Source organism: Amblyomma maculatum, chromosome 2, assembly GCF_055883805.1.
Source record: "Amblyomma maculatum isolate TAMU_Amacu chromosome 2, ASM5588380v1, whole genome shotgun sequence".
Lineage (NCBI taxonomy): Eukaryota > Metazoa > Arthropoda > Arachnida > Ixodida > Ixodidae > Amblyomma > Amblyomma maculatum.
In genome coordinates this window covers 101204016-101227484 of record NC_139345.1, presented here as the reverse complement: position 1 = coordinate 101227484, position 23469 = coordinate 101204016, and the positions used below count along the sequence as shown (strand labels likewise).

The window sequence follows — 23469 nt, the reverse complement described above, 5'->3', positions numbered from 1 at the left end:
ATGCGCTGAGGACGCCGGGGCGTCATATGCTTACGCGTATTCTCCCAGCAGTGAGCCCGCGGTGGCAGAAGACAAAGCAGCACCAGCGAGATGCTTCTCACGGCTTCCATTGGGAAGCCGGGCAGTCTTCTGCTGTCGAGTCCGTCGAAATATGCTGTCTCACATGACTGCACAAAGAAAAGGCTGTAGCAGGTCTCCACTTCCTCTTCTTCTCTCAAATGGCGGGTAAAATTACTATTTCATCTTCCGTGTGCTGTGCGATGTCAGTGCACATTAAAGAAAATTAAAGAATGGTCGAAATTTCCGAAGTCCCGCAACGGCGCTTCTCAGCCCGAGTCGCTTTGGAACATTAAAGAGCCCATGAAAAGCCAGTTACTAAAGCTAGAAAACGCGCACGAGCAATAGGTACCCAATCAATCGTCCCCACAATGCAAAAATTCTTACGCTTCCTTGGTTGGTTGGGGTCTTTGGGTTATTCTCGGGGGGGGGGGGGGGGGGGGGGGGGGATACCGGACACGGGTTATGCCGGCCTTAACTCGCGGCGGCACTCTTGGTGTCCGGGGGGAAGGGGAGATGGGATGTTGGGAGGGGAGGGGGGGGGGGGGGGTCATCATCGTCGTGGAGTCGCTCTCGTCGTCGTCCTCGTCATCTACGCTGCCTTTATTAGCACTGAAGATATGGGTGATCGAAAATGGTGTTCCTCCTCTCCCCTTTAACTCGGCCCACACCGGCGCGCAAAAAAAGTAAACAAGCCGTGACGGCGCCGCGTACGTACCACCAAGCCCTTTCCCGCCCACGTAACTTGGAAGCGTTCAATGAGCGGGCACGCACAGCAAGCCCATGTGACGTCGCATGGGAAGTTGGCGCGCGATGCGCGCGTCGATGTGTCGCCTCAAGTGGTCGCCGAGAGCACCTTTTTTTTAATTATTTATAAATTAGAGGCTCCATGTAAAACTTTCAAATTTCACTCAAATACTCACAAGGATCACCTTTACGGATTCCTTTCACTAGAATATCACCGCAAGTATTAATTCAGGGGCCCTTTAAATTCTGCAAACCAAAGCAAACCATTGCTGTTTCGTCTCAACGGGGATTTGGCCGCGGTGGCAGAGTGGTTAAGACGCGCCCGGCTACTGATCCGGAGTACCCGGGTTTGAACCCGACCGCGGCGGCCGTAAACGCAAATGCGCCAGTATGCTGTGCGATGTCAGGACACGTTAAAGATCTCAAGGAGGTCAAAATTATTCCGGAGCCCTTCACTACAGCACCTCTTTCTCTTTCAATTGCACCTTCTTCCCTTTCCCTGCAGCGCGGTTCACGTTTCCACGGAGATGTGCGCTTGATACATCTTTCCTTTCCTATAAAGGATGGTGACGCAGGCTTTCTGGTCACCACAGCCGGGACAGGGAATAGGGGATCGCCCCGCTGCCTCTGAACGTGAATACCTTACATGCGATCACTTTCACGTTGTTATATATTGTCTTAGCCCGCAGTTGATGACGTTTTTTGTACAGTTAATTTTGAGCCCAACAGCTTTCATCTCAAAGGATAACTGGTTTAGCTGTGGACATCCGAATCGCACCATGAGGGAAGATGGGAGTGAAAGCGAAAAAGAGGACAGAGGTGCTGTAGTGAAGAACTCTAGAGTAATTTCGACCACTCATGGATCTATAACGTGCACTGACATCGCAGAGCACACTGACGCCTCTCCGTTCCACCTCCACCTAGACGCCAGCTGACGTCACGTATACGGACGCCTCTTACCATCCCTCGAAGCCAGTGACGGTGGCGGTAGCTCTCGCCCCCTCACCGCGGTTTACTTTGTTTCAATTCGTTCATCATACAAAGCTGATAGTTTACCCATCGTTTAGCCTTGGAAATTGATAAGCAACAGGCAGTTCACCACACTTCCTTAGATTTTCGCAATGCATTTGATGTGGTCGCGCACAGCCTACTCCTTACCAAATTAGAAGCTTTAAAGCTGGATTATAAAATAGCTAAGTGGATTCCCGAATACTTATTATAGAGGCAGGCTGCCGTTCTGAATGGCTTCTCGTCCCAATAAGCACCAAGGATGTCAGGAGTACCCCAAAGCTATGTGTTGGGTTCTTTTTTGTTTTTGTTATATTGCAACGTGTATTTCGCCAGGAGTTCAGGAAGCCCCAGAGCCCTGAGCTTGTAAGACTGCCGTAGTCCGAGAGTGCTCCAAGCGCAAGCGCAGCCAACCAGCTTCGTCTACCCACACTACTCCCCGACCGTTTCAGCTTTATTGACTACCGTCTATATCACTGTAGCATTGACTCAGTGCAACATTACGCTAGAAGGAAGAAGTCAGTGAGACTACACAGAAGTGTCACAGCGTGGAACCAAGCGACGGTAGATGAAAAGTTCACTCATGCACTCGACTGTGATAGGGTTTCAATCAAACCACGTGCACAAATTCACGATGCTTCAACCTTCACGATGAGGAAGCTGGGGCTATGGGAGCAATAGCATAGGTGACATCACTGATGCGGCGGACAACCTCATAAGGAGTGAAGTATTGACACTAACTTTTCAGATAGGCCTTGGAAACAAACAGGTGTCTATACCCACCTGAAGTCGACCAGCTTGTAAGCGATGAATCTTCGGCAGAGGTTATACGCAGCTGCGTCAGTTGCCTGCTGCGGTGGATTCGCAGATGTGCTAGTTGCCGTGCCTCCTCAGCATGCTGAACAAAGGTGCCGACATCAAGGTCAGCATCAGAGCCATAAGAAGGATCTACTGGCAGCATGGCATCCAACGGCATGCTTACTTGACTGAAGGCAAGCTGGAATGGGGTCAGCCGCGACGTACCTTGAGCGGCAATTGTATGCAAAAGTTACACAGGGCAGAATCTCATCCCATGTGCGATGTTCTGTGTCCACATATATAGAAATTCTGTCGGTGGATGTGTAATTAAGGCACTCCACCGACCTGTTGATCTGAGGGTGATATGCCGTTGCACGTCGATGGCTAGTGTGAGTCAGAGTCATCACGGAACTGGGTTAAGCGAGCCCTAAAAGCTGCTCCGTGGTGCGTAACTACAGTGGTGGGGGCGCCACGACGCAGGACGATGTATGGACAAAAAACTGCACCACTTTGGCTGTAGTGTATTTGACAAGGAATGTGGTCTTTGTGTACGGTATTAGGTAGTCAGTTGTGATGAGACCAAGGAGGTCCGCGTCACCGATGGAAAGGGGGTCTTCTATGGGGCGACAGGTTGAAGAAATCCGATGGGTTTTAATGGATGCGACATCCGACGTTGGTAGTCATGGCATGAGCGTAAGTAGGCCAGCATTGATGGCAGTAACTTGGGCCAATAATACTTTTGCAGAGTTTCAGCGAGTATACAGCTAACCACCAGGTGGCCAGCGATAGGTTCATCATGACAGGCACTCAAGGTACCTGGACACAATGCAGAGGGCACAAGGAGAAACGCCTCTTCATTGTTAGCGAAATTTCGTTTGTGGAGCACTTTACTATGCTGATTGACCGTCTGAAGCCCACGATGAAAAACTTGAGGGAATGTGGGCGATGGTGCCCAATGGGTAGTCGATGAGTGGCGTCAACTCTAGGCCCGTCCTCTGAAGCTGTGCCATTTGGGGCGTACTATTAGCCGTCAGAAAGGGGAAATTATCGGAAATTTCTTCTGGATATATGGCAATGAGCAAGCCCCACAGCAGTCACCATCTTCATGCTTATGTCCCAATTTGTATATGACTGTCGCATCATACTCTAGTAATCAAAGGCTCCATCTAGACAATCATCCTCAGGGGTTTTTGGGGCTCCCCAGCCAGCATAATGAGTGGCAGTTACTGGTAATGTGGAAAGGTCACCCAAAGAGGTGCAGCCAGAATTTGGTGATGGGCCATGCGAGACATTCTTTCTCAGTAGCTAAACAGTTGGTTTCAGAGCGGACAAGTGTTTAGCTAGCGTAAGCAATAACCCGTTCTGCAGTCTAGTCGTTGAATCAGTACCACACCAACTCCAACGTTGCCGGCATCACTGTGGATGTCAGCTGCAGAGTTTTCATCAAAATGGCAGACTATCAGGGCTTCTGTAGGCGGCTGCGGAGCGTGAAGACAGCGGCCTTCCCTACAGGAATGGCATGTCATCTCCGGTCGGTGTGGCTAATGGTTCGGCGATGTGTGAGAGGTCCCATACAAAGCGTCTGTAATAGCAGCGCAAGCTGAAGAACAGCCTTTTTGTCAGTTGGTTGCCAAAAACCACAAATGGCAGCGGTCTTTTCAGGATCCAGGCGAATACCTTGTGTGCTGACCCCATGACTGAAGAAGTGCAGGCCGTCAAAGCCGAAATAACATTTTTCCGGTTTTATTATAAGGTTGGCGCCTTTGAGAGCTTGTAGCACAAGGCATAATCATTCTAGGTGTTGGTCGAAGGTGGTCAAAAATATGACATTGACCAGGTAAACCAGACACGACTGCCACTTCAAACCGCAGAGAAAAGCATCCATCATGCTTTAGAAAATGGACAGCACTGAGCATAGGCCAAACAGTAGCAACCTAAACTCATACAATCCATCAGGCGTCACAAAAGACATCTTCTCCCGGTCTCTCTCGTCCCACCTCTACTTGCCAGTGCCTACATTTAAGGTCTAGTGACAAGAAGTATCGGGCATTTCGCAGTCGACTGAGTGTATCATTGATCCCGAAAAGCGGATAGACATCCTTTTCGATGACGTGATTTAGATTTTTATAGTCGACACAGAAATGCAGAGAAAGAGGACAGGCAAGGGGACAATGACTGTCCCCTTTCAAGAAACACGTGTCAGCATCGAACCTTCTTTTTATGCTGACTCATCATTTACCTCACATTGCAGATTTTCATACTCCTGCCACTTTTTATTTCAGGTCACAGGATCACTGGTTTCAGGCTCATAGAGTACATACCCAAGAAAATGTTTCTTTCCCTCCTTGCCCTGCTTCTTTCTTCCCACTCCCTCCTCCCTGGCTTTTTTTCTTCGGAAGCAAAAGTGCATTTAAGCCCTGCCAGTGATGATCGTGCAGCCCAGATAAAGGCAACTCTCCTTATCAAACATTGCCTCGGCTTGCGAACTGAGGCTCTCCCTCAACCTTTGTTCAGTGCCCTTTCATGCTCTGAGAAAGAGTAACATAAGCGGAATGTAATAGGAGAGAGTCACAGGGCCACCAGGCTGAACACCTTAAAGCACTTGGAGTAGAGTAGAAAGCAAATATAAAGCAACTATAAAAAATAGCAGCCACGGTGGGATAAAGCCAGAAAAATGAGATGGAAAAAAAAAAAAAGGAAACTGGACTAATGCCATCTAAAAGTAGAATAATGAGGTGGTTTCATGCTCCAAATCTTCATCTCGCTTTATTCATAATGCAACAACTGTTTTATTAGCCCTTGTTCTCTCCCTTAAAGGCTAGTTAATTGAGTGTATTTTTATGTATCATATATATAAACGCATCTAACAAGCTCACATAAATTTCTTGGGGGCATGGCAAACTTCTGATAAGACAGACAAAATTCTGGGCCCTTCAAGTTCGTCTTGAAAGCAGTCTACTGTATACATATTGCAGTTCTTGCAAGTCTCACATGACCTCAACTTACCTTTCACATCGGGTTTCAGCTGCTGAAACCAAAACTGAAACTATACCAGAAAAAAAGAATGAAAATTAAGTTGCACAGCTGGAGCAGGCAAATTCCACATCGTGACTCCCATATACTGCTGTCTTGTGCCCCATTCTAGGAATAGAAGCACTCGCCCCAAAACCTTGCATCTAAGTCACAAAGTTGCAACCGAGATAAGCAGTTTCCATTCAGTGCAAAGTAGGCAAACAAAAGCAAGCAGTGGCAAGCTTTTCGAATAAAAAAATAATGCAAGTAGTGAATGAAGTACACTTCAGAGGCATACAAAAGCTTGCTCATTTAGCAAACATGCCTGCAAAATTGCATAAAGCAGATCTTCCATGTCCCTGCAATGTTTTGCCCACATTTCTGCATCATATACCATACATACTGCAATCACAAACAAGCCACGCTATGCTCTCTTTCATTCATTGGCTGCTGCATAAGCAACTTATCTCTATAAAAATCACAGACTGATCCATCACTCTTATCGTCAGCACTTTTTCACATCACCTCATTTGTTCACTTCCTCTAACAAGTCCGTCCCTTCCAAGCATAAACACTCAAAACCTCATATCACCCGATCTACATTTATTTACAAGAGGCAGACAAAGGAGGGTCATATGCGGACAAAATGTTGAGGCTGACTTGATCTTTACAGAAACATGCTGGTGGCGGTGAAGAAGTATGTGTGCATTAATTGCTCTCCTGAGCAGTACTGGCTGTTGATCGCATAGAAGGCTTGGTGCTGGTTTTCGAAGGTTTTGCACTGACCACTGACGTCTCCTCCTGAGCTGATGAGGGCTTCTGTGATAGCCTACGCATCCCCGGTCGATAGATTTCAATAGAGGGCCGATCCTGCAGAAAAACAAGGTTACATCCACACTGGATGCTCACAACTTTGCATATACAATGCAGCATACTTCTATAACAATGCCGCAGTGGCATCCTTAACTTTTGTTTTTTATCAACATACCTACTTTCCATAAAGAATAATCATAGCAGTGGTACTCATATAATAGTATCTTGTGCCAATAGGGTAATGCTGCCATCTAGAAAACAGAATACCACAATGTCAGAATGCCACTGCAGCAATGGTGCCAAGAGAAAGGGCATGATGTGGCAGCTGCTACAATAGAAACTTGCCACTTGCTTTCCTCACAACCTGACTCAGAGGCAATTTTACGATTGTGCAGCCTGTTGTAGGCCTTAGCAAGCGAGTATGTGAAGTTCTCATCATCGCACATTATTATTTAATTTATTTTACCAGTACAAACAGCAATGCCGGACAGATACCATGCCATCTAATAGACTCCTTCAATATCTCCTTCACGCCACCAAGTTATGAATGCCTGCGTGAAGTGCCTTGTTTCATAATGGGTACATTCATTTTCCAGTCACGGACCACTTGCTGACAGATCCTGGCTTCCGCTCTGACAGGAAGTAGTGCAACGATGGTCACATGACCTTGCAAGCTCCCCCCATTGTTTGCCTTTAGTAGGCAACACCAACAATCAGTCACCATGACTCGGTTCTTTCGTAGTGGTGCCGCGCGCACGTTTTAGCTTTTGGCACACATGTAATACTAAAGACAGATAACAGAGGCGCGAATCAATGAGTGTTTTTCACGAAATGAGCGTGACATGTCTGAATGCAAAGCATTTTACAGAACTTAGTTTGGCAGGGTCTGCTGCCGCTTCTGCTCGTGAAGTTCCTTCAAAGGCCCAGCTCACTGTGCTCGAAAGCAGATGAAAGCATTTCCGAGAACATTTACAACAAGCGGTAGCCGCACCAGCACACAGCTGTTCGCTTGTGATACTTTCAGGCCTGAAGATTGCGATCAATAACTTCTGGACAGCACAAACAAACAATCCGTGCCCAGTGCTCTGGATGCTTCTGTGTATAGTGAAATTCGACAAGAAAGCAAAGATGTCTTACAGCTGATTAGAGACCAGATGCAGAGCTTGTATTATTGTTTATTGACCAGCCATTTCCGTTAGCGCACAATGTCGTCTGCAGGAACATGAAAAGTATTCTGAGTGCGCTCGGAGTCTTAACTCAATATGGCCGCTGGCCCGGGAGCTGTACTCGAGGGCGCGCAGCTTCTGGGCTGCCCAAGGAAACTCGAATGCCAGACACCTGTCAGCAAGTAGTCTGGGACTGCCCGGGACTGAAAATCGAACGTACCCAATGACTCTGAAAGCCACTCTCTACCTGGCTCCTCACCAGCGCACCATCTCAACGTTCAAACACTGAAGTACAAATGGAAACCCATAAAAGACTTGCCTTATTGCGTATCCGCCTCTCTGCTCGAGGGTCCTTCTGTCGGGACTGCGAGGACTCCTCGGGTGCGGATGGTCGCTCGCGATCCTTCTCAGAGCTGGTGCCTTTACCCTCGGCTGGAGCGCTCGCGGATGCAGCACCTCGAGAACTCTCGACAGCAGGCCGTTCCTCATCAGCTGCAGGTGCTGCAGACGTCTTGGAAGTGCTTGTCTCTTGGCTACCTCTTCCGTCGGAACCCGCCGAGCCTCTCCTAGGCAAAAGAGATGGCGCACACCTCTCAGCTACATCGCATGAAAGGAACACCTATTTTGTTACACAAGGAAACCTTCAAATGCAATCCCGAACAACGCTACACTTTGTGCCTCAAATGTTCATTATGAACTGGATATGTGATCCGATGGAGGATGAGTACAGAGGCAGCACTAGGGCAGTACGGGAAGAGTAAACTCCTGGCCATTCAAATTTGAAGGAGACCGAGAAGGTGTTCAGTTTACAGAGAACTTGAAACTAAGGGCAGCTTTTTTAATGCTAGATGTTGCTGGTGCTGAAACATCAGTTCAAATAAATCAGATGTATCAAAGGTTTGGTCTGGGCTTACGAGTTGTAAACAATGGATAAGAGTTTCTCAATACTGTGTTTGACTGCCGAGTGCGCTCAAAGGTGAATATGTCTTAACAGATGGTGTTTTGCATCTGCCACCTCTACTTCTTTTCATATTTCTCTTGATTTTGCTTGTTTTCACATGTGACTCGGAGTAGGTGCGGTAGCATATAGTACTCAGCTTTCTCTGTCCTCGTCTGTTCGTGCTACCTTACTCCATAAAATAAATTAGCTGTCCAATTATATCAGCTGAAACCAGCAAGTCCACTGTATTTTTTAAGGTCATCACACATGGTGCGAGCTCTGGTGACTAGCATACAAGGCCTCAAAGACCTCTGCAGCCTGCAGCACACAGACCGTGAGAGAGGTGTCACATTGAGAAGCTGTAACTCGCCATAGCAACTTTGTGAGACAAACTATGACAGAGACAGACAAATGCCGAGACTGTACAGTCACTATACTTTCCATAGCGTACCAGCACAGTGTACACTTCCATCTAGTTGAAGCGCGGGCCTCCTACAAAAGTCAACATTTGCTGCTTTCAGAGCAATCACTCTGGCACAGTTTTGCCTACCTTTTGCATTCCATGAAAACAGTAAAAACAAAGAACATGCGATATGAGTGCAAAAAATTCTTTTGGCTGTGGCATGTAGCAGAAATTATGTCTAATCGCTGAATTGGTTAAGAAATTGACAGAGCTGCCAGAAAAGGTAGGAGCTGGCTACATGTCCTCCGTCTTCTCTATTCTAAATATACGGGAAATCTAGATTAGTTTTATCCCCTTTGTAAGTGAAGTGACAGTGTTAGCTACACAGTGGTAACTGACACCGAGCACCAACACAGCATTTGGATGAATTTGACTGAAGTTTGTTAGCCCCCTTTTCAAAAGTGCATGAAAGAGTCCAACAAAGTGGCACCAAGGAGGCTTTTTGTAATAAGTTGCTAGAGATTGAAATGATCTTGAAACATTATTTAACTAGACTAATAAAGAAGGACGAGTGACAGGTACATATGTCAAGACATCAGAAAAATTTTGAACTTTATTCACTGACACAGAACATGCTGGTGACTGAAGACTCTAGTCTGGTTCCCTGTTACTCACCATGACACCACTATGAAATTGTGAATTTATTACTCAGTTCTCTGACAACGATGAAATGACACAAACAATAGCAACGGTAGGAAGTGCTAAATAAAACCCAAATTGCACCTGTTTTAGCTAAGCTGACCCAGCACATCACATTTCACTTTGCCTTCGGTTCGATGCTAAGATTTCAAGGCCAGGCTTCAGGCAAAAATCAGCAAAACCAGTAAATTGGGATGTTATTGACAGAGCACATAAAATTTTGGAACTGCTTAATGCACCTTAAGAAAGCAATGCAATAGTGACCATGTTTGGATCCATTGCGCAAGAAGGGAAGTTGACTAATATGATGACGTGCAGTGCACAGCGTGACATAGTGGAAGTTAAACATTGAGGTGGGCCTGCAGCGATAACACAGGTGCTCTCGTGCAGTGGCCAGCGAAGCGGATCTGTTCATGCCACCATGGGAACGAAACCCAGTCTCGGTGCAGTTGTGGTCTATTTTACTTGATTCACTAATGTGTTCGAAATCTATTAATCAAAATTTTTCGAATATTCGAAAATTACTGAAGAATACATAAAAAATTTTCGCGTTCACCACAGTTCCATCACTCTGTGGGCTCCACTACAACGCTTAACTGCGCACACTCTGCAAAGAAACATCCTCAAAACGCACAGTTTCCTCTTGTGAAGAGGCCCCTTCCCTTTTGCGAAGACAGTTTTTTCAGCAGAGTGCAAAAAGTGAAGCATTTTAAAATCAGGAAAAAATCTCGTTCTCACTTCGGATGCATCTCAAATGCAGGCAACTGTAGTGCAGGTGTTCATCAGATAAAACTACCGTGATGGGAACAGTGTTCAGCAGTTTCAACACGCCCCATTTAATAATCTGAGCTTTTGGTTATTCAGGCATTTTTTTTTCTGTCCCTTGAAGGACGAATTAACAAGAATTTTACTGTATTCAGCAGCAATATGACAGCGCCACTACTTTTCATGCAGTTGTGGCTTATTTATTTCAATTCTTCCAGTCAAAGCCTTTTCCCTCTATGCCAGCTGACCTCCTCTCCCTGAGCGGCACAGCTGGCGGTGACAACTCACACACAGGCCGGCTCACACAATACTAGCGCACTGCGAGATAATCCATCAAAGAATTTTAAACGCAATAAAAAGTGTGTCATTGTATGCACCTGAGTATACTGCACTTTGTGTGGCTTGGCCACGAAAATGACCAGTCAATTAATTTCGTTTCTCTGCCACGCGATCATTGCATACTATAACAAACATTCCAGTGTGCTAATTCAGGGAATATATTTGCTAATGCTGACTCATGCTGACTGCCTAGGTCACACCTGATTGTGCGCCAAACTATTCAGAAGACAGGACGGCTAAATATTCAAAGGACTGCACATCTAATGACAAAGCATAAAATGGAAGAAACAGACTCAAATGCAAACTGATGGCTCCATGCTCTTAACTAGAAGTGTACAGGTGGAGCAACAATATGCGATGCATCTTCTGGCAGGGGTGCAGCAAATGGTGGTGCAATGGTGGTCCGGATAGCGATGAAGCTTTAAAGAGCAGACTAGAATTAGCCTCACACTAAGTCGGCAATTCCTCTGCTTGCATATAAAAGTAATGCATCTCTTGCCACTTTCCAAGAAGTGTAAGGCGTCACTGTGCAGTACCAGGAAGTGAAATGCACCCTCAAATCATGTCATTGGAGTTGTGCTCCCCGAGGGTCCACAATATACATGGTTGCAAGACCTACTTTACAAACTTTTACAGAACGCTGACCCTTCCGCTTCTGTCAGCAGTGCTGCAGTTCCCACGCTCTGCGCAAACCTCGAATCTCAAAAAACACATATTGGGCACCAACCCACCTGTGGGTGGTGGACGCGGGCTGTTCACTTTTGTGCTTGCTGTACTCCTTAGCTGTCGGCTGGTAATCCTTGGGAGGCCTCTGCTGTGGCTTGGGGCGATCCCATTCCTTGCGAGCACTGATGCCACCACTGCCACCTACAGAGCTGCGCACCGGGGCTTTGGAATGGCCCACACTGCTGTTTGACTTGGAGACAACGCCGCCACCTCCTACGTCCTTCGAGGCCGGTGCTGGAGGGGGTTCATGCTCTCGAACGGGGTTCCTCAATACCTGAACAGTGTCATGCAGTTGCCACACACATACTAAGGCATCTTTCAGCAAATTAAAAAAAAAAGCACATACACCTGTCTTTATTTCTAGCATTAGGAATTTACTAGGGGTGTGAGAATATTCGAAATTTCGGATGCAAGTTGAGTATGTTTCTTACTTGATTTACCAATGTGTTCGAAAGCTGATAATCAGAATTTTTCTAATATTGTAAGATACTGAAGAATACATCAAAAATTTTTGCGTTCACCGCAGTTTCATCGTTCTGTGGGCTCCACAGCAACTCTTGACTTCGAAGACTCTGCAAAGAAGCATCCTCAAAAAGCACAGGTCCCTCTTGTGAAGAGGCCCCTTCCCTTTTGCGAAGAGAGCCGTCCCAGCAGAGTGCAAAAAGGGAAGCATTTTAAAATCGGGAAAAAAATCTAAATCTCACTTCGGATGCATCTCAAATGCAGGCAACCGTAGTGCAGGTTTTCATCAGATAAAATTACTGTGATGGGAACAGTGTTCGGCAGATTTTACAGGCCCCATTCCATAATCCGAGCTTTTGGTTATTTCAGGCACTTTTTCTTCTGTCCCTTGAAAGCCAAATTAACAAGAATTTACTGTATTCAGCAGCACTATGACAGCGCTACTTATTTTCATGCAGCTCTATCCTGTACAGTAAACTGGTACATGGAATTCTGTATAAAATGTATGCTGGATTTTTCAGTACAGTATACATTTTTGCCCAACTCTACTTGCAAATACCATATCCATTTTGAAGTAGACAAGATGAACAAAATTTGCTGTTTTATAATTTTTTTTTCCGATCAGATATTTGATGTTAGATTCAATATGCAAAGGCATTTTTCTCCTATATTGGAATTCGAAAATTTCTATATTCACCCTCCCCTCGAGTTTACCCAAACCCACAACGAAAAAAAAAAAAAAAAAAGAATTGCTTGTGGCATTTCGTTTAATGGGATAGTACAAAAAGCCATCCACAGAAAGACAGCCCAAGAAAAACACCACCTCCCAACTGACGATAAATTCTCATTTGCACTTCAAGAAATGTGCAGTGACAGCCTACAGGACACACAAGATATCAAAAAGGATCGGAGAAAGCTTCTTTACACTATGCCTGGAGCCACACAATCAGGGCTGACAATTGGATGAACCAAGATTTAAATGGACACGTAAATATCACGTCATACTGCCCCAACTTGCACCACAAGATCACACTAATGGTGAGAGCCTCCGAAGTTTATGCAAGAGCCAGGAAGGCAACTGCAATGTAAATAGACAAAACAATGCATTGAGCAATAAAAGCACGCAAGGAGTATGTTAAAACAAAAGAGTAGGACCAATGAGTAGGCACTTCAGTAAGAAGCATTCAGAAAATTCCTCAAAAGTACACTAACATGTTAGGCATCTAAAATTAAAACTTTGACTCAAATTACAAGCAGCTACAAAAGACTCCAAATAGATGCAACCACTCAGGACAAATAAACACAGACTGGAATGTCATCACAAAGGCATCCTTAATGAGTCCGAAATACACCTTTTATCCATAGGTGTGAGTTGAAGGGAAAAAAAATGCTCCAGGTGAGTGAAGCTATTAAAGCTAAACATAGTATTTCACCTTTAATTTGTCCACTGTGGTCCAGTGCTTGGAATTCTTTTTTTAGATAGCACACACAGTGAGCCCCTACTAATCTAAAAGCTTTAGCTCATCTCACGTCTAGTTTAGCTGGTTTAATGTCCTCAAGGGATCCAGAAATTCCACCCACGTGAGGTTTTTTAACCTGCACTAGCATCACACAGTATACGGCTGCCTTTCTTTTTGCCTCCACTGGAAAGCAGCTACCCCGCCCTTGGGCTAAGTAGTTCAGACCCCCCAGGGTGCGTTAAATTAAATAACATTATTTCCCCCCTCAGGGTCTCCTTTCTATCCCTCTTCTTTTCCTGCGATTGTGCCCTTGTGCCGTTCCATTGGTCAAGATTTGCCTGCATGGTTGTTTAGGCATGACTAGGCAATGCACTTGTACTGTACCATTTCAATCAGTGATCTGAAGCAAGTTTTCTAGCTCCACAAAATCAAAGAGCTGTTTCAGTGAGTGATTGGGATTACGATTCTGAGTTCTGAATGAACCGTGACAGTACAGTCCCTAGACAACTTGCTCCTTCAAGTATTAGGAGGGCGCTCTGGATCGCCAACTGAAATTTGCCCTAAGGCAGCAAGATCACCCGTGTGATTGCGTACATGCTTTGGTAATGCACTTCTCCACATACTGTAGGAAAGTCTAAAAGCAGCAACATTCACCTGTACAGTTGTTTAGGCATGCTTACGTGATGCACCTTGCCATGTATTGTAGAAAAGCTTAAAGGCAGCAAGGTTCACCTAGTACATGGTTAAGCACGCTTCTGTGATGCATTCCTCCATGCGTTGCAGGAAAGCCCGGAAGAAGCAAGGTTCTCCTTTATCGTTGAGCTGGAATTTTTGGGCTCACCTCAGCACTGTCAGAGGAAGTAAGTGTGCTATGGTGTTCATTACAAACTCAATGAACAGAGCACTATAAAAATTAAAGGTCCTGAACAGCATGCTGCGAGGTGTATCAGCATATCAAAGACATAATGCAGAAACCAGCAAAACGTAAGTTGCTCGCCATTTACTCTGTGTAGGCGCCTATGAATGTGTCTAAATAACAAAGTAGGTGGCAAAAATTAAAAAAAATGAAAACCTAGTGCAGTCTACACGGTAGGTTTGGTTTGTGGGGTTTAACGTCCCAAAGCAGCAGTCTAATAGGTAGAACGCCTACACTGGACATCCTTCTATAGGGCATCTCCCGTTCGGTTTCCAGCAAAGCGTAAAGAACAACCTCAGCATTTTCTAGTTGTTCTATCCATGGCTGCCGCATCACTCAGCATCATGCTATGTGTTTGTGATCAGCTCCTTTGACCAATATAAGCACCAAGAGCGGCATTCTGATCGCCCTAAAAGGTCTGTGTCTCGTGCAAAATTGCAACATCCTGCTGCAAGATGCATGACATCCAAGATTTCTGCGCATTTTCGTCATCAACGTCCAATGCATACTTCAGGACCCTCTTTTTGCCTTAGTTCCTTCCTACAAGTATGTTGCAACTTTAGAATTCACTAAAAAGATTTTTGTGGCATTAGCATTACCCTGTCCTTTCCACCCCGACACAAAATGAGTTAGCGCACAATTGACGAACAAATAAATCTACAGCTGAACAATGCAGGCACTGTACAGCATATTCGACTCTTAGTTTCAACAAAGTCACCGTCTACAAGCGAAGCTGTAGCCGACACAGCTGTATATAGGCACAAAGTGATGCATGCACAGAGAGATCTGGAGGTGATGCTTCCCATGGTCTGCCACTTTGTTTGATTATGTGGCTGGATGCAATAACGCTCTGAGCACAGTTCCAACAAGACTGGATGACCCTGTACATGATGGTATGTTAAGCCTGCCCCTGCACATAATGAAAAAAAAAAAGAAAGTCATGGAGATAGAAAGCCCTTAAGAAAAAAAATTGTGGAAGAAAAGATCCGTTTAAGAGCAGTTAACATGGCTGAATATGAGACACACATACAACACTCAAAAGCAGTTGTTGGGGGAAGGAGCTCTACAATCACCAAAGGGCAGCTTCGACCGTCACACCCCAAACTCACCGCACGCTTCTTCTCAAGATGCTGCTTCTTTGGCAATTGATTCTCTCGGGTAGCCCTGACCATCGCTCTGAGGGCAGCTGCAACACGTTCACTTTTTGCGGAGTGCACCACTCCTCGTACTTTTGGAGGACTCATCGCGCTTCTCCAAGGTTTCTGCTCAACCCACATGCAGATGAAAAGAGACGTGCTCACGCTGAGACAGTCGACCAAGCGCTTCTGCATGCGTTGGGTGCTCCAATTGGATGTTATGAAAGCGTTTTTTAAAACATCTGCAGCACTGCTTGCTGCTTTTTCTCTCTCTCTCTCTCTCTCCCTTTTTCCTTTTAACGAACTGCTAAACTGTGCCTGACACAAAGGACATTCTTGCTATGACAACGTGAAGTCTACACTAAGCCTGCAGATTAGCATGAATGCTCCTCATTTGCTACAAGCATTTTGCAACTATGTGTCCTAACATGCATGACTGCACTGGTACCAAAGGCAACGCCACATACAGCACAACATGCTTAATCCATGCAGCAAATCCACTGGGCACATGCAGGGTGACCTTCCCAGGATTGTCACAAAAAGCTGACTTGAAAATCAGCACCAAGTAAGCACAGTACTCTTTTTACCCAGTCCAACAACCCAAGCAGTAGGCAAAGCCACATGTGCCAAATAACCTAATTCTGAACATGTCCTCAGCAGCTCACCCTTGCGACAATGATATGACATGCATGCATGCATGCAATAATGCGCAGAACAGTGCAATCATGCAAACAGAAGAATGGCATGCAAAGAGTGTCTTGCATGCAACTTGTGGCTATAGCAGTTTATGCCAGATCTTTTTTTTGGTAAATATGCACCCATGGACATTAAAGCCTCACATTGTATAACCTAAAAGGCACAGTATTAAAAAGAGTAAAAGTGGACAGCTTGATGGGAGCCCAACAGGAATAACCAAAACCAGCTTTTCTAAGCATATATCTAAGTTCTAAGATATTCAAACTACTGGATGTACTTAGAAACTGTTTTGCACAGAAAGCCAAAAATCAAAAAGTATTTATTTTCATTTTTAACCTAAATGAGCCATATAAATCTCAATAGAACAAAAAGGAGAAGTAACAGCTGAATATAAAAGGAAGCTATGGAGAAATTTCTTCTAGGTGCCCTGCGTAAGCTGACTACTTGTCTCACTCCACAGGCAGCAGCTGTTACAGACAATTGTAGAGCAAAAACCAATACATCCACAGCAGAGGTACCGAGAAACCAACCTGCTGTATCTAGTTATGGTAGCTGCCACAGCACAACACTCAACAAGTGCTGTGGCATTTGGAAGTATCCTGAAGGGAGGCTACTCCAGAAAATGAGGTTCCGTGCCACTCCAAGCTTCTAAACTTCTGTCATATGAGCAAAGCCATTTTCAGAGTCTCAAGGTGACATGCCTGCCTGCCCATTCATTGCTGGCCATGTGTCTCTTGTTATGCTCCGCGGAGACAGCTATTGTGATACAGCTATTGTGATCGGACTAGCTGTGGAGACCCCCCTTAGATGGATCTTAAGAACAGCGACAATGATCCATGACGGACAAAGGAGAGGAACCGACCCATTTCCAGTCTCTTCAAGCGTCGGTGAGCCAACAAGTAGAGGACCAGACAAAGGAGAGGAAAAATGACCAATTTCCGGTCCCTTCAAGTGTCGAGCATCCCTATGGAGAGCGGGCGTGCATTCTTCCCTTTTTTCTTGTGGTGGGCCACAGCTAAGTTGCCTCGTTGAATGCTGCCCGATGAGCCAGCCCAGGTGCAAGCACGCGCGGCGACAACCTGCTGACGCCATCTACGCCGTCTAGACGACCACCTCCTCACCCTCAAGCCAGGACCAGTCAGAGGGGCATGTCAATGAGTGCGAGTAGTGTTGGTGCGTGTGTGTAAGAGTGCAGGAGAGTGTGGTGACAGACACTCCTTCATAATCTGGCCTGCCTCTCACCTGAAGAAGAGGGAAACAGCCCTATAAAAACTGGCGACAAGTGTGTGTCGTGGGTCGTAAAAAGGAGACTGTTCCTCTAGTCATCATCATCATCAGCCTGACTATACCCACTGCAGGGCGAAGGCCTCTCCCATATTTCTCCACTTAACCCGGTTCTGTGCTAGCTGCATCCACTTGACCTCTGCGAACTTCTTAATCTCATCCGCCCCCCTAACTTTCTGCCGCCCCCTGCTACGCTTTCCTTCCCTTGGAATCCAGTTTGTTACCCTAAGCGACCATTGGTTATCCTCTCTTCGCACTATATGTCCTGCCCATGTCCATTTCTTCTTCTTAATTTCCACTAGAATGAATGTCGGTAACTTGAGTTATTTCGCTGACCCACTCTGCATGCTTCCTATCTCTTAATGTTACCCCTACCATTTTTTGTTCCATAGCCCTCTGGGTTCTCCTCAACTTAAGTAGAACTCTCTTGGTTAGCCTCCACGTTTCAGCCCCATAGGTGAGTACAGGTAAAATGCAACTGTTGTATACTTTCCTTTTGAGCGATACCGGTAAGCTGCTAGTCATAACCTGCGAGTGCTTGCCAAATGCGCTCCATCCCAATCTTATTCTTCTTGTTATTTCCTTTTCATGGTCCGGATCTGCGGTTACTACCTGTCCTAAGTAGACATATTCGCCTACTACATCCAGTACTTAGCTACCTAATGTAAACTGCTGTTCCTTCCCGAGACTGTTGAACATTCCCTTAGTCTTCTGCATATTGATTTTCAAGCCTACCTTTCTACTTTTCCGTCTAGGTCATCAATCATTATTTGCTGTTCATCCCCCGAGTTGCTTAGCAAGGCAATGTCATCAGCAAATCGCAGATTACTAAGGTATTCTCCATCTACCCTTATCCCTAACTGCTCCCATTCCAAGTCTCAGAATACTTCCTCTAACTAAGCAAGCTGTGAATAGTACTGAGGAGATTGTGTCTCCTTGCCTAACATCTTTCTTTGTGGGAATTTTGTTACTTTCTTTATGCAGAACTATGGTTGCTGTGCAGCCACTATATATATCTTCCAGCACTTTCGCATACGGCTCGTCTACCCCCTGATTTCGCAATGCCTGCATCACCGCCGAGGTTTCAACTGAGTCAAATGCTTTTTCATAATCAATGAATGCTATGTATAAGGGCTGGTTATATTCCGAGCATTTTTTCTATCACCTGATTGATGGTATGGACATGATCGATAGTAGAGTACCCATTCCGAAAATCTGCTTGATCCTTTGCTTGATTGCAGTCTAAGGTTGTTCTGATTCTATTAGCGATTACCTTAGTAAATACCTTATACCTAACAGACAGTAAGCTGATTGGTCTGTAATTTTTAAGGTCCTTAGAGTCCCCTTTCTTATGAATGAGGATAATGGTTCCGGTACCGTCGATAACACCAGGCAGTGCGTATACAGGGCGGCCAGTTTTTCTAGCACGATATCCCCCCCGTCCTTCTGCAAATCTGTAGTTATCCGATCCTCTCCAGCTGATTTCCCTCTTTTCATAGTTTCTAGTGCTTTCTTGACCTCGTCCTTCGTCACTGGTGGAATGTCTGACTGTTTTTCCCTACCGCCAATCTCATTATGGTCCTGAGTACTTTGGCTACTGCAGAGGTCTGTATAGAACTCCTCGGCTGCTTTGACTATCTTGTCCATATTCGTGATGACGTTGCCCGCCTTGTCCCTCATCGCATACATCTGGTTTTTGCCTATGCCCAATTTCTTCTTTACCGCTTTAAGGCTTCCCTGTTCTTTACAACATGCTCAATTTTCTCCATGTTATACTTCCTTATATCGGTCACCTTGCGCTTATTGATTAGATGGCCAATTCGATCTGCCCTGTTGGATTGGAAGCTTTCATATTCTGGCGTTTCTTAACCAAATCTTTCGTCTCCTTAGCCAGCTTACCGGTATCCTGTCTAACTATCCTACCACCTACTTCTACCCCGCACTCAGTAATGATATCTCTGAAATTATTGTTCATTGCTTCTAGGGTAATGTCGCCATCCTCGGTTAGAGCTGAATACCTATTCTGTAGCGAGATCCTGCCCTCCCCCCTCACCGCTAATTCGTTGATGGGTTTCTTTCTTACTAATCTGTTGTGTTCCTTCTTCAGATTTAGGCTAATTCAGGACCTCACCATCCTGTGGTCACTGCATTTCACTTCCCCGATTACCTCTACGTCTTGCATAATGGCGGGGGTTGAACACATTATGAAGTCGATTTCATTTTTATTTTCCCCATTAGGACTTTTCCATGTCCATTTCCGGTTCTTCCGTTTGCTGAAGAAGGTATTCATGATTCGTAAGTTATTGCGCTCTGCAAACTCAACTAGTAATTCCACTTTGCTATTCCTAGAACCAATGCCCTAGTCACCTACTGCCTGGTCTCCTGCCTGCTTTTTCCCTACCTTGGCATTGAAGTCGCCCATTAGTACAGTATACAGTCGAACCCGGTTATATTGAACACGGATATATCGAATTTTGGTTATATCGAACTCACGGAATATCCCCTTGAATATCCCATGTAAAAGTATAGGAAAGCCGCGTCATATATCGAACTTAATTTCACCGGCCGTTCGATATATCGAACTCCGCACCACACACTGGAAAGTGTGCCTTCCCCAAAGACGATCTCATCACCCTTGGCCGTTTGCCAAGTGACGTTTTCAAGCCATGCGCGGAAGGAATGAGAAGGAACAGTTCGGCGACGGCTGGTCCGGGCAGCGCCACCCCCCTTCCCCAAAGGCGCACGCACCTGCAGTTATCGTTTCCCGCGCGCCAACATATGACATATGACGTTTGCAAACCATGTGCGTGGGTGTGCCCATTCTTTTGCCGAGCTATCTCTCTCCTTCAGCACGCGCTACACATGCGCCAAGCCAGCTAAACCCGTTTTCAGACAGACGTGGGACGCTTTCTCCAGCGTGTGTTGCGAACCCTCTGCGCCTCTGGGCGCGGCGGCTGACGTGGCTATGGCGCCTGCGAACGTTGAGAAGCGGCAGTTCTCTCAGATTTTTTTTTTCCTTTTCTTTTTTTTTTGAGTCATCCTTTCTTATTGTTGCGCTGTTCGGACGTTAAGCGGCGGCAGTTTATTTTTTCTTTTTTTTTTTTTTTTCTTGCGGGAGTCGTTTATCCTGCAAGTATGAATCAACGAAAGCACGCGGTCAGCTACTGCGATCATGACCTCTGCCCCAAGCGCGGCGTGGCTCGTGCAATCAAGCCATCACGGGCACACCGCCAAGTTCGCTCCCCGCCACCGCAGGAGCTATCAAAAGATAAACGCGCCCGGACGTTATCGCTGCGCAGCATCTTGGCACGCTGCCAAGAAATGAGCTGTGGATGAGACCACCGAAACGGAGTGACGTGCGCCATCGACATGCGAGCGAAAACGCTCGCGATTTCTGCCGCAGCGACACAGAAACCTTGTTTTGAGCTGCCGCGATGGCTCGAGCGGCGAGAGGAACGAAGTTCCAAAATGTTTGAAATTTTTCGCTCTGTTGCTACCGCTCGTCGCTGAGATTGCTCAATCGCTTGCATGTGAGCGAGCTGGCCTTTACGCATTTTTTTTTTTTTTTTCAAATTCTCGGGTGCAAAAGTGGAGGGTGGGTTCATTATGCGAGTGGGTTGATTACAGGACAAATACGGTATCGTTTTTTCGCATCGTAAGTACCGTCACAAGCCGATTTCTGTATATCGAATTATCGATATATCGAACTATTTCGCGACCCCCTTCGAGTTCGATATATCCGGGTTTGACTGTACTGCGTCTTTACTTTCGCATTGCCAATTCTACATCTTCGTAGAAGCTTTCAACTGCCTGGTCATCATAACTACATGTAGGTGCATAGGCCTGTACAACCTTCAGTTTATACCGCTTATTTAGCCTAATTACGATGCCTGCCATCCTCTCATTAATACTATAGAATTCATCTATATTACTCGCTATATACTTATTGACAAAGAAACCTACTCCTAGTAAGTTTCCCACTAACCAATGCTACCATGTAAATACTGTATATAAAAGCTTTCAATCTCACTTCAAAGTCCGTTTCCAGCCACCTCGTCTTTCTCCTGCCCCGACAACCAACCGGGTCTACAACACACAACCTGGGTCACGACACTCTGCAACCTTCTGTATGCTCTACAAGAAACAGTGCAACCACGCGACAGACAATAATAAAACTATGCATTGCGATTGTGCAAACCACAAATGAGTGAGTGCCAGTGACAGCTCACACCTAAAGCAACGCTGGTTCTTAAGCTAGTGAAATATTTACAGGCAGCTACTGTAGTCCATAGCAGCATGCTCGCTACAGGCGATGTGAAAATGCATAATGTAGTAAGAACAAGCTCTCCTTTGTGCACAAATGAATAATCCCATGATCTCTGTCCCTAGCAAAAGAACCCTGAGGCTTTGTGTCTTCCTGAGGAACCAGGAGGTTACTGCCATAACTCCATGCTCCCAACTTCTGAAGAGTGTTTGCCCCCGCCCCTCTACTCCACATCCCATAATCATATTCGGTGGTTTATTGAGAGCACCCACTCCCTAGTCAACATCAATAGCACTACTCCTACAGATCAGCACATGAAGGCAGCAGATTTCTCCTGTGATACTCATTTATCCACAAGTCTGGATTGGCTTTTAAAGTTAAAAAAAAAACAAAAGCGATAAGACAAAGTATGCTTAGCGGAAGGCTTCAGAAATTTCTACCACGTGGGGTTACTTAACACTGACATTGTCCAGTACGCCAATGTATTACGTTTCGCCACCATCGAAAAACGGCCACCAAAGCCTGGATCCACAGCGTATGCTTAGTGTCAGCAGCTGTGTACCATAACCACTGAGCCATCACGCCGAGTATAGTCATCTGATGAAACTGCAAATCTAAAACCGCACATAGGGTTAGAAGAGCCTTCTAATTTGTCGAACTAAACAATAAGCCCCTCAGGAACACTGCTGCTTCACTTTCCGAGGCAGTCAGAATCTAATGATCACAAATGGGCAGTTGAAAACTGATATTGAGAAAGAAAAGGTGCACTTAACACTCGCACTCTCGATGGACACCTCAACCATGCTGTAAGGAAAGAAGTAAACTGAAAAGAGGAAGAAGCAGCACCCAATGGCATGCTCTGGAATAATTTCAACCACCTGAAGTTCTTTCTGACATCGCACAGCCCATGGCAGTCTTCTGCACTCTGTTTCTTTCAAACTGCGAAAGCTGTGACACTGACTTGACTCCACCTCTTCATGCCTGTCAACCTCACTGAGCAACTGCCGGAAAGCTGCCACAGAAGCAATTAATGCTGCTGGCTGCAAGAAGATGCAGTGGAGCAGCCGACAGTCCGTTCACCAAAGCTGCTGATGTTGATATTTTGTTGAAGCACAGTGTCGTGGTATAATAGGCAACATCTGTGCTAAGAACATTTCTCCAGTAGTGCTTAGCTTCTGCTGTGTCAGGTCAGACCTGGCGGGCATCCATGATTAACGCCTGCCTAACTCCAGGCAACACTAGGAAAAAGGTTAAATAAATGTTGCTTGCCAGAATGCTGAAACAGTATGTCTCCCATGCTTAGCTCTTTAAGAAAGCGGCCTGTGGTGACAGTGTCTACAAGTTTGAAACCTGAGCACAAAGGCAAAAAGCTTACAAAATAAAAATGTTCCTCTATGTAAAGAGATAATTGCTGATGAATTTGTCGAATCACTGCTCTAGGACACGACGGAATCTGTTCTCAAAATAGTTTGTACCGCGCACTGCAGACCTTTACACAACAGCTTCATTTTTTTTTTTTTGCACAGGTTACATATTTCAGTCAATAAATATGTGCATGAATGATGCTTACCCATGAATGGATCTAAAGTATGACTGCACTGCATTTGTGTTCCATTAAGAAGAGATCATGAAAAAATGATACAACACTGGCCATCAAACCCAGGAAAAAATGACACACGCAAGTCAAGCAACAACTTTCAATGGGTGGTCCACATCTCTTTGGAAAAGAAGTCTAAGCAAAGATGCTCTGTTCTGAGAGCAGCAAATTCCCTCTTGGT

The 23469-nt window shown here is 45.6% G+C and overlaps 1 protein-coding gene and 1 pseudogene across 4 annotated transcripts in view; both read right to left on the bottom strand.

The window, feature by feature from the left end:
* The window catches only part of LOC146199419 (uncharacterized), a 29614-nt pseudogene extending 25994 nt beyond the window's left edge, over nt 1-3620 (bottom strand).
* A 1729-nt stretch (nt 3621-5349) lies between these two features.
* The window catches only part of LOC146199418 (uncharacterized), a 28627-nt gene continuing 10507 nt past the window's right edge, over nt 5350-23469 (bottom strand). For 2 of the 4 annotated variants that reach the window (XM_084594888.1, XM_084594889.1), the window contains exons 7-10: nt 15421-15573; nt 11479-11747; nt 7921-8167; nt 5350-6492 (exon numbers count right to left, since the gene is read on the bottom strand). In XM_084594888.1, coding sequence (XP_084451014.1) covers nt 6331-6492; nt 7921-8167; nt 11479-11747; nt 15421-15573 — 831 coding nt within the window. In that variant the 3' untranslated portion in view covers nt 5350-6330. The remainder of the gene's footprint in view (nt 6493-7920; nt 8168-11478; nt 11748-15420; nt 15574-23469) is intronic. The other 2 variants (XM_084594891.1, XM_084594892.1) reach the window with 1 other exon arrangement.